General features: G+C 43.9%; 1 protein-coding gene across 1 annotated transcript in view; it reads right to left on the bottom strand.

Moving 5' to 3' along the window:
- Nucleotides 1-17,515, bottom strand: part of fbrsl1 (fibrosin-like 1) — a gene marked incomplete in the record, with an annotated part of 266,368 nt that overhangs the window by 13,848 nt on the left and 235,005 nt on the right. The window contains 1 exon segment of the mRNA XM_035657907.1: nucleotides 1-378. Within this exon segment, the coding sequence (XP_035513800.1) occupies nucleotides 1-378 (378 nt within the window).

Here is a 17,515-nt window from a genome sequence, read left to right as displayed (position 1 = left end):
GGTGGCTGATTACTGGCCTTGCGTGGTGCTGTGGGGGAGGAAGAACACGGGGCTCCTGGTGCGAGTGTGGGTGAGGAGGGTGGGGCTGGGGGTGGGGTGGTGGCCTCAACAGGGGAGGGGTAGGGACAGGGGGTGGAGGATGCTGCTCCTTCTTGACACTGAGAGGAGGCGGTGTGGGGAGGCGTGACCTAGGGGGCTCAAGGGGGGCTGCCGCTGCAGCGGGGGCAGGGGAGCCCGTCGGCGCAGAAGCCGGGGTGGGGCTAGGCACGGGAGGTGTGAAGGGCACCTCACTGTTGCTCTGTTCCTGGCTGCGCTGGAGCCCTGATACTTTGGCTGAGCTACAAGTCTTGGACTCTGGACTCTCATTCGTTGGCACACCTGAGAAGAAAAGAAAGAGCAAAATGTCAGAAAATGTGTAAACCTCTGTCTAAAAAAGTTCATCTGATGGTGTAAATGATGTATTTCGCATCTCGCATGTCAAACCATTTCAAAGGTTTGATTCAAAAACACCTAAATCAGATAATAGCCATACACGGATAGCTGTTTGCTACTATGTTTTTTCAGAGGAGTAATCAACAAGAAGTTCAACATAGGTCCCTTTCCTCCTATATAATGTTGTCCCAATGTCTTCCGCCCAAGGTTCCTCTTGTTTCCCTCTCCCTAGGTTCCATTAAGTGTTTAATCAGGTCATTTTCATGCTTGACTATAATCAGATGATCCAATTTCTTCCCGCAATCCAGTCAGTATGAATAAATCACAGCTAATTAAAGTTAAATGTCGGCCCCTATTCAGGGCTTTGCTGAGCACACAATCTGGCATGAAATAATTATGTTTCAATTGTGCTGTGAAGGGAGATCGTGGCCCCTTATCTTGGCCTCTCTGCCACTGCGCCTTTCTATCCTCCTTTCCTGATCTTTCAGGGGATTTGGGAAAGCACAGCAAAGCACTCTGAACTCTACCACTTTGTCTTTACCATTCATCAGGGGTCTTTTCAACAGACAAGAAGCTTTTATAATCAGCATTCCACTGAACAACGACTTTTCATACTTAGGCTGTTGCAATTTAATGACTGTAATTATATGCTGTTGTAGCAAAAAAATGGAAGTGGCAGAAAATAAAGCATCTTGACACCTTTCACATACAAAGAATTTCAAAGCACTTATGAATCTTAATGAAAAAGAAAATACATTTGGCGATTCCCTACTTCTCTCAGAGTTAAAAGAAAAGCAAAATGGGCCGCAAAGAAACTGAGTCTGAGGAGCTGGTAGTGCTACAACTACAATAGCTAAAACACTACTATAGCTTCTCAACTCATTAAAGTGTTAGTGGTGGAATTCATTTTAAGCACAGAAACATCACATGCAGGGAAAAAATCAGAGAAAGCAAGTGTTCACACACGGATAGGGAAAGATAGAGACTGAAGAAGAGAGAAGACAGCCTGGTGGAGATGAGGCTCTCTAAGCGGCTCTAATCTACGGCTCTGATGCAGCAGTACTTCAGTCAGAAGGCTTACTAGCGCCTCAATTAAAAAAGCTCCATGGGCACTCTCGACAGTAACAAAAAAATGAGAAGAGCCGGGAGCTGCTGTCAAGCCAGTGAGAACTCGACATGCAGCCCACTAATGGAATATCCAGTCCCTATTAACAGCCTGCTTAATCTTTCAAGGATCCTAACACCCATAAAAAGACCAATAAAAAGGCAGGGCAGAGCTTTTATTTTTTTATTTGTTGAGCTCCCCCTCCCTCGCCTCTTGCGTTTTATGGGAGAACTGGGGCTGGCTAAGGTGTCACGATTTTCTAATGAATTCCGGGGTCCAGGCGTATATAGACCTCCCGATTTATAGGGGTCTGGGATTTGGATTAAACTGTCAGGCTCTCATTCCTGCAAGCGAAAGAGAAAGAGAAAGACTGAAGGCACAGACAGACAAACAGGCGAAGAAGCAAATATCCACAGTCGAAATGTCGCCGCTGGGTGATGTTGCCGTGGCAACCTGTTCTCCCAGACACAATGCGAGGCGAATGATACTGAAGGAAGTCTCACTACGACCACTAGAAGATAGAAAGGGGTTTCTAATACTAATGCTAGGAAGCCAAGGCCACAGCGAGCGTCGGGTTATCTTAATGATGATTCTAATGGGCTCTAATGGAGGCAGGGAGGTATCAGCTCAGACCAACCCATCCCTCATTAAAATCACTCTGCAAGCTAAGACACTTACGCATAGACACACACATGCCCAAATGCACACAACGGAAGATGGACACAAAAAAGTTTTCAGTGTGGGCATATTGCACACACACATACTAACACAATAGCTTCAACGTCTTCATTATAGTGAAAGGCAGCACAAAGCGAGAAAAATCTGACCGAATTTGTTGGAGAAAGCAAAAGGGTAAGTCATTTTAATTACTTTTTTGCTTCAGAACTGATGGCAACATGCTAGAATGCATTCCTGATATACAAATATAAATAGTTATTGTGTGATAGCCATTTGAACTACAACTTCCTCAGCAGCAAACAGGTTGTCAAAAGTGAAGAATTAATGGTCGTAAACACTGTGAATATACTTAACTGATAGATTCATTTTTCACATTTTTGTAAGCGTTTAAGCAGCAGCCATTTTAAGTATAAACTAACATGCAGTGATAACAAGATGACAAAAATGCCTCTATGACACATGTCACCTGAGGGCTATAATATAGTGAAATCACTGTGGTTTTTCAACAAACACCGTCCCCTTGCTGCAAAACTGCACAACTGTCAAGCATTTCAACAAACTGCCAAATTCGCCATTGTTTTGTTCTTCTTTTCCTCAGGACATGGAACACACTTTGCCTGCAATCACATACTGAGGAAAACAGTAGGCAAGCCACAGGCAGTCATGTGAAACAAATGCCATATGAGTGTCTGTGCAAAAAATGTGCTGTCCTGAAGCCCTGTCCCGCAAACCTGAGCAGATGGTGTTAGTGAGTCAGGCAGGTTGGAGGGCAGCCCGGTGGTGGGGGGTGGCACCCCTCCCGTTAGCTGGGTTAGTACACCGGGGGGACAGGGACATTCCCTAGGGGGGTGTTGGCAGGTCTGCTCACCAGATGACATCTCATCCCAGTATTGATCTTTTTATAGTTGTTCCTGTGGCCCTGCTTACTCAGGGGAATTGGGCCTTGCCCTGTACGCACGTGCCTGGGTTTGCAGTGATATGGGGTTGGTGGTTGGAGGGGTGGAGGGAAGAGTGTAACAGGGACTAAGGTAGCAGACGGACAACAGGCCGTTGGGATTCACTGGTCATGACTGATGTGTCCAGTGGGGAGTCTGGGGTGAAAACAATGTCGCTACACAGCTGTTCCTGCCTCCAATATCCTTCACTTCTGACCCTGTTTACCCCTGTGGAACATCTGGAGAGCTGGCACCGATCTGGTCCTATGTGGTCTTACGCAGACAGATGGCTCAGCTTGAAATGGCTTGGACCAGTCTGGAATGGCTTGGCCCTGAGCTGGACCAGAATGGGCTGGTTGTCATCCACCTCAATAAAGGATAACGTGTCTCCTCACTGTGACCAGGATATCCCTCTAAGGCATGGTCTGTTGACACGTCATGTCAAAAACACAAAGCCAAAGCCCTGAAGGACAGCGCTGTACACTTCTGCCCCTAAATGCTTTGAGTTGCAAAACTGTAGCCTTTAAAAGGCATTCGCTTTGAAGCTTTTTTTTTTAAACCACTTTATTTTAAACACACCTGGCTACCTGCAAATGGACCCAACGACCTCATGAATGAGACGAGGGCCCTAGAGAATATTATGATTCTGCTTCCAACTAAAACCCTCAGCAAACTAATGCTGTGAATGCAAATAAGTGTGTTACATAAATTACGTGCTCACTGCTGACATGATGCCAGTATATACAACAGCCAGGGAAATATAACCTGTATGCAAAAAGCTTTTTCAGATTAGATATGAGGGTATGCAAATTCTCCCTGTGACAAGGGGGGTCGGGGGCTAAGAGAAGCTTAAGGCCACTGGGTGTTCTCATTTACTAGGCAAACACTGTGGTTCACTCCCTTCATGCCTTTGCCAAAGCATAAACAGTCAGGGCACTGATAAAATAAGGACACGAACAGACAGATATTTAAATAAAGCGGCATATCTGCTGAAATACGTTGGAGGATGCAGAAGGTATGTGAGAATGCATGCTGCCTTGATCTGTCTCCCGCTGGCTCTGGTTGACAGAATATTCTGCTGCTCTTGACGGTTGAGCTCACAATGATTTGGTTTTTGTACCTCTCTAGACAAGCAATCTGCACAGAGCCAAGGCTTAGCTCACGAGTGAGTGACTGTGGAAGATGGCTATAACAGATACTGGCAGGAGGCAGGAAACCGCAGTCGTGCCAATCAACACTTCATTGCTGTGAGGTATTCAGTCATAAAAAAAAAGGTGGGGTGATTTCAACAAAATTATTTTGTATGAGAGGAACAGAAGGGCTGAGCAGTGTTGAATCATTGTGCTAATAATAAAATCATAGGAGAAATTTGCAATGGCTTGCTTTCCCTCACACTATTTAATCTGCCTCAAGCATCTCCAAGCTGGTAACGAGGGGAGCCAAGGCGACGTTTTTGCAAATCACTCAGAGATGTTAATGGGGGAGTGGACGAGGAGAAAGCTGGCCAAGAAAGCTAAAGAGTGGGGACAGCTGGCACGTTTCAATTATTTGTCTCTGTCTCTTCGTTGCAGCTGACAAAAGGAGTGGATGGCAGCAGAATGGGGATGGGTGTTAAGCTGTAACACGTTTACAGTCAAAGCCCAGGCATAAATTGAGAACCTAATGTTCATTTCAGAGAGCTGGCAGCTCAAGCTGCAGGATGAATCCGTTTTTTGCACACATTGGATCCCAATTCAAACACCAGCCATATGGTGCGGGACACATACGCCATTCACCTCTCATGGCACATATGCCAATGTTGTGGAAGGGACGTGGAGCACATCTTCAAATCGGAAAGGAAGAGAGAGAAAGACATGGGTCTAAATGTTGACGTCCAATTTCTTCCGTCTTCAGTCCAGGGGTGCTCCAAAAGCTTAAACCTTCATTAAAGGTCCAGTGTGTAACATTTAGAAGGATTTATTGGAAATTGTAAATGAATATAAATTTCTTAGGTATGTTTTCATTAGTGTAAAATCACATTAAAATAAGAATCATTATCATTACTCTGTTACCTTAGAATAAGATTGGTTACCAATCGTAACCGGACAATATTCACTCTAATTAATTTGATCAGCAGTCTCTATGAACGCCAATCAGAAGATTTATTCCACAGGAAGCTTATTCAGTCTTCAACACATAGATTTACTTGGGCAGGCTGCCTGGTATATTAACAGTCAGCGACTTATTTTACCATTTTGCAGAAAAACAGTGAGAGAGAGAGACGTTATCTGGTGGATGTTGTTTAATTTTTGATAGGTGACATCATTAATGAGCCTCCTGCTAGATGCCACTGAATCCAACACACTGGTCTTTTAACCCCTGGCTACACTGTGCAGCAGAGAAGCAAGACGTCTTCACACTTCCCTGTTCTTCCCTGAATCTCCATCAGGGCCCATCCCCCTGCAGCGCTGTTTCCAGCACAGCTCATGTGCTCAGGGACTGCCATCAGTCTCAGCTTCTTATGAACACAGCCAGGTCATCTAAGGTCAGAGCTACTGGGCTCTCCTAAATAAAAGGGCGGACATCTTGGAACTTTCAACAGAAAAGCTCAAGTCTAATGGCTCCTCTGACACGGCCCACCCTGCCAGCCTGGAATCTGACCCCTTTCACTGTCACTGACCCATTACCGACCCTGGTGACCATTCTTACCCTGAGGCTGCTGTACACAGACAGCCAAAGGCAAGGAAAGGGGGGGGGGATCTGAACTTTAAGGATACATTTTGTGTTGAAAAGAAGGGGAGCCTTCAGGAGTTATTTGTGCAATGCTGCAAGCACTAGCCTTATCATTGCATTAATTAGCATGACACGCCTGCCTGATGGACTTGAACGCCGCAGCGGCAGCTGTCTCAATTGATTACGGCAGTGGACGTGGTGCTGCAATTATCGAGGTGACTGGAGACAACGCCTGCCACTTCTAATAAAGGACTTAACTCCTGCTTCCCACATCACAGCACAGTGGTGGGAGGACAGTGGCAGCCTCCCTGTGTCTCCCATACCTTTAAGACCTTTTCAGAGTCTCTCCACGGGCTGCCGTGGAGCTCAGTGTGGGCTGTAGTTCTTGAGCAGCATGTCAGCTTTACTTAAGCTCGCATAACGCCTGAACAGCACCACTTTGGTGCCCCACAGGAAAGCATCCTCTATTAGCCCACCAACTGGCTCACAATCCACGGAGAATGGGAGGACAGGAGGTAGTAAAGAAAGAGAGAGGGAGTAAGAATGAGATGTAAGAGACACAAAGACAGGGAGCTTTTGCCAGGAAGCTTCAAGTCCAAGCAGAAATGGAGGGAGTGAGTGCTCAGCAATGTAAACAGAGGCACTGCTTTCCAACCTCATTTCATGTATGAACATGCATGAAGCCCACATGCCTCTAAGTGGATATAATATTATCTTTCAGTGCCGTACTGATTACTTCTCAATGGAAGGGAAATGGCTGGGTGAAAATCCTTCAACAAATCCTAAGTGGCATGACAGTGGGCTGAAAGAGCCTGCATGTTTTTCTTTTCCTCCTCCTCAATCTCCATTTTCACTCCCCACTCAGAAAGCAAAGCAACAATTGAAAGCTGACAGCTCCTAACCGTTTGCCATACCTCATTCAGTGTTTTGACATATGCAGCTGTTGTTATTTAGTGACATGAAAGGGGTAGGACAAACATCTTTTTCGACATATCGTATTTCCTCAAGTGTTTTACAGATACAGGGGTTTGTCGGTATGCGTATCACAAGCTGTGGCTGAGACTAAGAAGTTGGCTGAGCTACCCACCTGCTTCACGCAAATACAGCAGCCATTTTCATAATGTCAAATAATACCCTCTGACAGCCAAGAATGCTGAGGCAGCTAGCTTTCCGAGTGACAGTATTCTATAGGTGGTAACGGTGAAAAACAAATATCTCTTTATCAGGAACTGCCAGAAAGCTAGATCGTCAATCAACCACCACATTGCTTCTTCTTGCCGTGTTTACATGTTGAAGCATCCTGTTATTACAGGCCGGGGCTGCTGACCTTCACTATGCTGATCAAAGCTGAGGGTTCTTAGTCATTCAAAAGATTAGATTGTACATTACTGCATGCCACAGGGCCGAACAAATGATAAACTAAAAACAATCTGTGTTACCAGCCTATTTGCAACCACCACATCAGCAAACAGCTACTGCAAAAATACTGTTTAATTTCCCAAACTCTGACCAAAAATACATTTCATGTGCATTTAAAAATATATTTATGTTTCATGTAGATGATTCAGTTAATATAGACAATAGACACTTTTCACAGCCATTGTTGGAAACATTCACTATAAGGGGTTTAAATAACGAATAAAATTATAATTGTTGTTTACTTTGTCAATAATTTTGTTCATTAATAATCATTAAAATGTCCAAAATAAACATTGTTTACCATTTGATATACTCTGTAGAAATTTGTAGAGTATCTTTAAATCTAGATCTCGAGTATATGTGAAATTCCCCTCACAGGGAGGGTGGATGGAACATGGTGAGATCTTAGTGGACTATTTGTTTAAAGATAGTACCCCAGTGTGCATTAAAGTGCTTGCGCTTAAGTTTCACATATCTGCGGGCCCCCAGGGAAACACGCAGTATAGACACACTGATGTAATCAATGCCTCTTCTATAGGAGGATCCTGCTGCTGAGCTGCTCCTGGGGTGCTGCTGGGTAATTAGGCTTACAGATGGAGACCCAGCAGCTGTTGAAGACTAGACTAGAGCTGCCATTTTCCCCTGCTAATGGCTACACGCCAAAAAGAGCTGCATTCTTATGAGTTACAAGCCTTTTTTCTGTAGCAGTTGGAGCTTGTGATATCTGAAAGCAGACTTTAAGAAATCTTGCACTAGTCTGGAGATTTCTGTTTTTTGGGGTGGCGATGAATTACATGCCAAGGCTGACGAGATACTTATAGGGTTGAGGTGCAGATGTTTGAAATAGCTTTCATACAGAGCTTAGTTAGACAAACACGCACAAAAGCCTCCTCAAAATCACTCCCCTCCCTCTTTCAACCACCATGTTCTTCACCACCGCATGAAAAGAGTGACAATTGGATGGTGTATCAGGTTCGCAAACATTTGCTATCCTTTCTTGCACCCCATTCATCATTCTTGATTAGAGAGAGAAGGCATGACAGAGAAAGAGGGATAAAGTGACCCACATGGGGGAGAAAGAGGGAGAGAGAGGTTTGTTGATAAGGCAGAGGAGAGGGTAGAGGGAGCAGAGGGCAGGAAGTAGTGTCAGGTAAACTAATGGAGACAAGGCCCGGATCCTGACCTGTGGGGCTGCTCCTAACCTAAACCCACCACCGTCTGCCCTTATCTCCTCTAAGCCCTTGCCACACAAAGAGGCAGGTAGTAACGCGCACACACACTCAGAATGAGGTAGAACAATCTGGGTCTGGCTTCTTCGAGCCATAGCGGACAAGGAACATTAACAACAGCCTGCGCGTTTTCAGGGCTGCTATGAGCTGCCGCATTTCACTGTGACGTTCCAAGTGCGGCGAGTGAGGAATTGATTTGTTTGGAGTGTGAAGGCAGCGTGTCAGTTTGGGGAAATGTGTGAATGTGAGTATGTCTGTGAGGAGAGGGGGATGCACGGTGAAACAGGAGCGAAATTGGACTCCGAAACGAGCCAAATCGCTTGTGAGATGAAACAGACTACACCAGAAAAAAGAAAAAAAAAAAAAGGAAAAACAAAACAACACAAGGCCCCAGAAAAGTGTCGAGCAAGGCAAGCTGGCACAAAAGCAAAAAACAGAAACAAAACAAAACAAACACACTTTTCTTTCTGCTCGACATATTTCAGACTGCAGACGACAAAACAACACTGAAAGAGTTAGAGGAATCAAAATCAAACTGCCAAGTGTGTCTGACTGTTTCATGAATCCGTGTCGAAGCGGAGGCTCCACACCACATCAAACCCTGTAAATTCTCCTGAAAGCCTCATCTCTGCCTTTAGCAGCCAGCGCTTAGATTATTGTGTGCAGCTAAAAGGTAAGTGCTGGGAGTGTCACACTTGAGAGTGTGTTTTAAGCACCATAAAGTATCAAGACCCAGATGGCTCATCCTCCCTGAAAAACATGTCCACTCTACCTCCGCTCAAGTAGCACCTGCTACCAGGATTAGGTCAGTGCTACGCCAACCCAGCACACTAATACAGTGTACCGCAGCTGATAAGAAGCCCAGGGCACTTCGGCACTTGCCCCACACTTAACAGTTGATGAGTCAATATCTGTATCATTAGTGATAGCGGTAGCTGTATATAGATCTTTTCCAAAAACACAGGGAGCCACCGTTTTCGTTATTGCTGGGCTTCATCACATGTGGTCGATATCAGTGTTGATAGTGAAGATGACTGGTTTTGGTTTTGCTACTCAATATGTAAAACAAGTTTAAACATATTTTGGAACACTAAAGCTGACTCCACTCCTAATAGCAATGATACTATTAATGATAAAGTGCATTGATACATAATCAAAATGGCTGCAATTTGTTTTTAAGATTGGTATAGTATTATATATTCAATTAGATAGAGTAGATATCGGAAGCATCGATAGATATTATTATATATATTTATACTAATATATATATATTATCTAAATAGTATATATATCTATATCATTATATATATATCTGATACTGAGGTATTTATATTTACTATATCTATACGCTATATATAGTTAATATTATATATATATATATATTATATATTCTATATAATATATAATATCTATATATATTATATATCGTATCTATATATATATATATATAGTATATATATCTCTATCTATCTATCATATCTATAATATACTATATCCTATCCTATAATAATATATCCTATATTTAATAATATATCTTATATATATATAGTATATATCTTATATATCGTTATAATAATCTATATATATAGTTTAGTATATTTTATATAATATATATATATATCTACTATATAATAATATATATATATTATATATATATATTAGTTAATAAAATATATATATATATAAAATCACAATGGCTGCTATATATATATATATAGATATAGATATATATATATATATATATACACGATACTGCTGATAGTGCTCTGTACACACTTCTCCATGGGTCATGTGGCATTGGAGCAATTTCTCTCGCTCTTTCCCAAAGCAAACAGCAGTGAAATCCCAGTCCTGCTGCTCACCCCTCAACACAGCAGCACTAACCCAACAGCCAGGGAGGTTGGAGCCCATGCTCAACTGAATGGGGTATTACAGTCAGTCAGAGGCCATTAGGGGCCCCACCACCAGGGCCCAGTGGAGGGAATTCACCGGTAGCCAAAAACAACAGCCAAACAGATGACCGCTTGAATATTGGAGTAGACCACACTGTGCATGTTCTTTTTTTTAACCTTCCCTGAAATGGCTAAAAAGTGGGCCCCCATGTCTCAGAGAATTACCGCCTGTCTGTTAACAAACACTAGGACGATTAATGGCACTCATGTCCAGTGAAATACAAGACCAAACACAACCCCTTTCTCAGCAGTGCGTGTCAGGTTACTGCTTTTACCATGTGTTGAGTTTAAGCCTAATAGCTAGGCTCTATCGCAAACCTCTCCAAACCCTGCCCTCTGTCAAACACACAGTACTAGTCCAAACCTGTGGTATTGCTTCTAGACAGAGTGGCTCTGATAAGCCACTGACAGAAACATGGATGCTAATATGCTACCACTGGAAAGGTATGGAGCCCAGAAATACTGAACAAACAGTAGAAGAGGACCACCCATCTGGAAATACTTGGAAAATACTTTATATGGCAGGCTGATATTTCTGTTTGACTTGGGATCCTTTCCTGGGTTCATCTCCTATCCCCCCCACAATCCTCTCTGGCACATTCTTCTAATGCATGGACGTCCTTGTCCGTCATGGAATCCGAAGCATTTTACATCCGTTCTGTTCCTGGCGATGGTTTTCCCATCTTTGTAAGCCTGTGTGAACTGCTTCCCAAAATGTCCAATCCATTACAAGCATGTTTGTAATATCCATCTAGGCTGATGACTGTCCCCTTGCCAGCGATTGTACAATATCCAAGCGTCGTGTTTGGCCACAATCGCCTACCATCTGGCTTTGTCAATGAGCGTTACAGCCTCATCTGCAAACAACATTGGCTCTGAACCGCTCAACACAGATGAGCTTAAAACGCACATAGCGGGGAACTGGGATCTTCAAACAAATGCAGGGCGGGGGAAAAAGCCCACTCTCGCTGGCAGGATAACTGGAGCTTGGAATAAAGGATTAAAAACAAGAAAACCTGCAAGTGATCACAGGCGACACGCTTTACATTTCAGGCCTGACAGTGGTGATAAGACGCTGGTCATGTATTCTCCCAAGTAAACAATGAAAATGCCTTCCACACTGCAGCTGGCTGTGTCTCCATTGGAGGAGGAGGAAGAGGAGGAGGAGGATTAAGATTAGACAGAAGATGTGATGAGAGCTACTGCTCTCTAGAGTTATCCTTTCTAAATTCTTCCCTTTATCCCCTGTAAGAAAAAAAAACAAAAAACAAGGAGCTTGCATATATTTTAGCCAATGGTGCTTTCCTGTTGAGATGGGAGTCAACCTGTGTTTCATAAGTTGGTCAGCTAACTGCAGGGGATGCATCTTATCTGCCAAAAAGCTTATCCCCTGTCAGGCAGTGTCTGATTTCCTCACTCAGTGGTGAAGCATCATATCCCTACACATGGCTAAGATCTTGGTTTATAATGAAACAGTTAGACTTAGTTACAGTAAGACTGCTGCTAAGAGGGGCTGAGTTCAACATGCAGCTTTGCTGTTAATGGGATTTCTTTGCCATTTATTGAATTATCTTTTCTTTGAAGGCTTTGCCTACTGAGCTTAGCCACAAAACTCATCATATGAACTAACATCTTAACATTCTGTCTTGATGACAGTAAACCTGTTATCTGGTTCATCTTTGAGAATCCCTTTCTTCCTGCTGTGTGCTTGAAGTTGATGGCTGCACAGATAGAAATCAGCTGAGGTGTAAATGTCACCTGTGGGTCATAGCCACAGTAAAACCCAACATGCTCACGGTGTTATAGGTGAGGGGAATCATGTGCATGGAAAGGCCAGGCTGGCACTAAGCTTAAATTTTATCATTTAATCTGAAATGAAGAGACGGCACTGAAAAGCCTCAGGGGCCCATGGCTTCTGTTGTCTTTAGGAGATGGCTTTGAGGCGGCTCAGTATTGAAGTGATTCAATATATTCACTTTGTCTTATACACTGAACCCCTCTGTATATTTCAACCTGTTCTTAAGATGGGAAGCACAGCTCAGAGATGACACCTTCCTGGCATTACAAACTGAAGATGTATAGTGAAAGTGCAGCAGCCAAAATGCAGCTCATGCCCCTGACAACTTACCCCAAAACTCCCCCATGGCCTTTAGTGATTTTGTAATTGCTCCCTCTCCACAGCTAAAGCTGAATCCATATTCAGTCAATGAACACAGAGCCACACAATGGAGCCTAATCACACAGCCTTCAATGTGACTCTCATTTTCTGTCACAATAGCTGATCACCACCCATGGGCTCACTGACACAGATGACAGGGACTGATAGGACTAACTGACAGGTGTCAAGTGTCCGACATGTAATGGCAAACATAGACAAGAGGAAGAAATAAATTGACTATCTAGCAGAGTTTTTGTTTCGATTGAAGCTCAACCAGCAGTGACAAAGTACTCTAAACAGGGGCTAAGTTAATATTTCATGCACACTGGGCTCTCTGCACACAGCAGACACTTTTCTAATGGACATAATAGTGCTCTAAAGGGGCCACCGAGTGCACACGGGAATAGCATGACATATTAGCAATGATTTTACAAGCCAGCTAATTGCCGTGCATAGAAAATTAGGCACTTGTAAGAGCTGGTGGAGTTTGACATCACTTTCTGAATCATACAAAACCAAACAATTCCCTTCAGTCAGCTTTTCAAGGTGCCTGGCCATAGAGGGATTGTGGGTAATGTGGCTCGGTCCCTTTGACTGCCTGCCACTCTACATAAATAATACATGACGATGTAATCGTAATTTAAAACGCTATAAATATTGAAGAAGAATTAAAATAATTTATGGAACACCGCACTGTAACAGGATGTGTGTGAGTGTATGTGTGTGGGAGTGTTTTGTCTCCTTTCACTCCTCTCTCGCAGCGCATGGTGAAACGATGGGCAGCAGCGGTGCAAGCTGGGAATTCTGTAATTGCTTTTTCTGTCCCTGAAGCAGGCCTTCCTGCTTTAAATCAAAAAAGGCAATCTCTGTCAGTAATGGCTCAATTAATAATTAAACACGTGTCTTATCTCCGCCGAGCTCCCCCTATTTATTTTCATCTCTCCGACAGGGATGGCTGCACAAACAGCATTAGCACTATCAATAAAGGGAGCATTAATATCAGCCTCTTTCTCCAAAAACAAATCACCCAGCTCATAAACTGTCCTATGTCTGTGAACAGTAATAACCCGAAGATTAATAAAGAAACAAGTCATATTCTTTGGTTTTCTCCAATTTAAGTATTTTCCCTTCATGAAGTGAGAGAGTTAGCTGCCTTCTGTATTCTGCTGGAAGTTTGTACCTTTTTAATATTTTAATTAAATCAGGGGAACACATAAGCTGCTGTTCATGCTCAGTAACAAGTAAGGTGGTGTTAGAAGCAAGAGAGATGGTGTCTTTTCAGCATCCAAAACTACCAACCGCCAGCTCCCTTTTGCACATAGTGTGACTCTCAAATATGAGTGCTTAAACCCCAAAACACCAGAGCCTGACCATAAGTGCTATGTCAATACAGGAACATTGGTCTTCTTGATAAAGAAAGCATGTCCCATAAGTTGTCTGGACTTTGTCAAACAAATCACAGTAGGTACTAGAGGTGAGCTTTACCAGGCTTGGATTCCACAGCGGTGATGGCTGCTTTCAGTGCCAGGGTTTGCTAATCTGGCTGTGTGAAGCCTCTGCAGCCCTTGTGTTTTTCCAACAACATGTCTGCCCTCCAGTCATCTAGCCTTCCTGCTAGCCAGCAAATCAGCCAGCTGCACTCTCCGTCTACCTCCAGTCTATCCTGATTCAGCGACGGCGAAAAGCTGATTTGTTGGTCAGAGGGTCAACCTCCATTCATTATTTAATGGGTGAGAGGCTGCAAACAGTCAGGCCGGCCACCGAGGTTAGTGATACATTACACTGACCCGGCCAGAGGAGAGCTGCCTGGCCGAATACAAACATGCTCTCTCATCTACTTCACTATGCCTGAGCTGCCCTCAATCCCCCCTGCCCCTGACCTTGCCGCTCCCTTTCCAATCACCATCCTTCCTCCCTTCTCTGGCATTCAGAATCCAGCAGCTGAGACTGTGTTTCATTTTCCTGTAGTATGCACTCCAGGAGCAGGCCTATAGCTATGGCTGGCCCAGGTAACGGAAGCAAAGAAGGAGGTGGAGGAGGAGGAGGCCATAGCTCTTTTATTGACATGCAGCAAACAGCAGTGGCGGAACAAAGGCCACTCAGCACCTATTGAGAGAGCAGGCCTGCAGACAGGGTGGTTGATTAGCGATTCGACACGGGGACCCTGGACTGTGTAGCACATAATGAGAGCTTAGGGAGCAAGCCATGAGCCGTTGGGGGAAGGAGGTATGGCGGAGGCGGTCTGAGAATAGAAGAGGGGAGAGGCGGGGTTCTACCATAAGGAATTGATTTCCCACAATAGCAGATTGATATATGAGTAAAAGGGCTGCGTAGAAAAAAAAGCAAGGGTATGGGCAGATCCTAAAACCTTAAGCTACAGCATTGGTAATGTGTTTATATATAAACAGTTAGAGGATAAGCCCTAAATCCACTGCCAAGCTAAATGGTTTATGCATCTTTTTTGTTTGTTTACTTCTGTGTCAATTAAGCAAATTGGTCCGACATCCCTGACGAGCAAAAGAACTAAAGTGAGTGGATTTTGCATTCATGTCCAAAAGCTTCTATCTCCCTGAACACCACAGTAACCCCGTCTTCACCTTTCATGTGGCCTCAGAGAGATATTAACAGTCAGATGTGCATGATGGGAGTTGTGTGTGTGCTTTTTTTCTCTTCTTCGTCTGCACGCTCTCTCCTTCCTTTGTTCCACTGGTCTAATCCAGTATGTGTGGGCCGGTAAGTTTAATGGAAACAATTTATTAAGTCCGGCTTAAAATGCCATCTGCAGCTAAGCCTCCCAAAGCCGCTAAGCTCCTGGTTTCGCCCCGGAGCTTGCTGTGTTCACGCTTACTGTAATGCTCTGTTTAAAATGAGCACAACGGGTCAAAATTAATCAGGATTACAAGGGCACAAATCCACTTCAGAAATGGGTTTTCTACCAATCTTTCTCCTGCTATCCCAAGATGCCCCAGGTTTGTCTGGTGGACTGCATGCCACACGGGTTTACCCTCATACCATGGCAGGTAGCGCCTAACTAGGACAAGGGGGAAGTGAAAGACGTTGCCTAGACTATACCTATTGCTCTAAAACCCACAGATACCACATTCAACATCGTCACTGCAGATTCCAAAGTGTTCTTCTCAGATATTTCTAGAAGGTCACAGCTAGGTGATAACTCCTCACCACTTCCATAGGCGCATCATTGTGAAATGTTATAAGAAGAGTCTACCAGTGTTTATCTGTGCTCTGTGGAGGTGCCCAGTACATGCTCAGCAGCTACATTTAGCTTCTCATTCTCCTTCAGGCAAGTGACAGCAGTAAACTCTGACCTGCAATTCAATAAGAGTAGCCCTGAGTGGAGCACAAGTCTTCATAGAGCTTTTACTTAAACATGCCATCCTCCAGGAAATCAATAATTTGCAGGAGGTTTAAGACAGGAAATAAACAAAAACCAATAACTGTTAGATAATGCTTGCCCTTCTCTGTACCTTCCTACCTCATAACCACCAACACAGACAGACATTCAGCAGAACTTGTGCTGCCTCTTGGTAACAACATCCGAAGAGAATTGCACAGTGTGCCGTGTTATTACAGATACTATTAGTTTGTGCTATTATCAGTACTGTTAGCTTGCATATAATAGGCTGTCAACAGACTACCGACATAGAGATGACGAAAAGTAAATATGAGAGAAAGAAGGCAAGGGTGTCTGGGTTTTGCCCAAAACCATGTTCTGTGTGCATAATTACAGCGCTCTGCCTTCGCTGATTACAATGTTGGTCTTTCCTCTCCTCTATTAATCCTGAACCGTTTCATTAACATGACAGACTGTGGGCCTGTGTGCAATTTGGACTTAACCTCAACTGTTTGTACCCGTAACTGCTCACCAAAATAAAGTTCAGAAAGGAGCACAATGTTGAAAAGCAAAAAAAGGTAAAAGAAACAACACTCATTACCTAGAGAAATGTGCATGCCAAACATCATCACAGCATTACATATTTATGTGTGCCATAATGTAAGTGTGTGTGTGTGTGTGTGTGTGTGTGTGCATTTGCCTGAGTGTCTCCCAGCCAACAACGCGACAGGCCTGGTGATCAGAGGAGAGCGGGCTTTTCATTGGTCCCACAGGACCATGAGCAAGACCGGTAATGGGACACATACGCTGCATTCTAAACCAGAGGAAAACAGCCTGTGGGCTGCTCTGTATTACACACACACACATTACACACCGAAAAACCAGTCTAGGCCAAAAACAAACACTCTCCTAGAATCCATTACAGCACAAAACATCAACACTGAAATGGGAGAGGGGAGCCGGCTGGTGACAGCTCTGCAATTGTAGCGTGATAACTTCTTCCTCATCGTCATCAAATCACTCAAATCATCAAACTGCTGATTTCTGTGCTGCTTTGCCCTTTCTAACCCTTAATTCTAATCTGGTGCCCTTCTCCCACATTACTGTTTCTTCCAAACAGGATCTGGTTGATCTGTGTGACAATCAGAAGAGACGCTGATTGGATTATCTGGATGTAATTCCACGGTCCTAATCCTCAGCCCTGTGTGAACATTAGCAAGATCCACAGAGGCCTTCGTTTGCCAGCTGACATAGACCGGGTGTTTGAGTGTGTGGATGTGTGTAAAAGACAGCAGCTATGTCTGTGCTTGTGCCTGTACTAGCAGTTCTCCACGGCTGAGTATGTTTATATGAAGCCATGTTCTGTACGGGCATGCAGGGAAAATAAGTCAACTCCCTGACAGCTGACAACAGCAGTAGTCCAGCAGCCCGGTGGAGAATAGATGAAGTCGGATGCGGTCTAGTTGTTTTCTAAACCATGCAAGTCTGGAAGTCATTGTCATTGTGAACGCTGGTTTCATGAGGCCGACGCTGGTCACAGGTC

This window comes from Morone saxatilis, unplaced genomic scaffold, assembly GCF_004916995.1.
Source record: "Morone saxatilis isolate NCDOM2014 unplaced genomic scaffold, NCSU_SB_2.0 Contig16, whole genome shotgun sequence".
In the NCBI taxonomy this organism is placed as follows: Eukaryota; Metazoa; Chordata; class Actinopteri; family Moronidae; genus Morone; species Morone saxatilis.
This window is presented reverse-complemented; position numbering and strand designations above follow the sequence as displayed.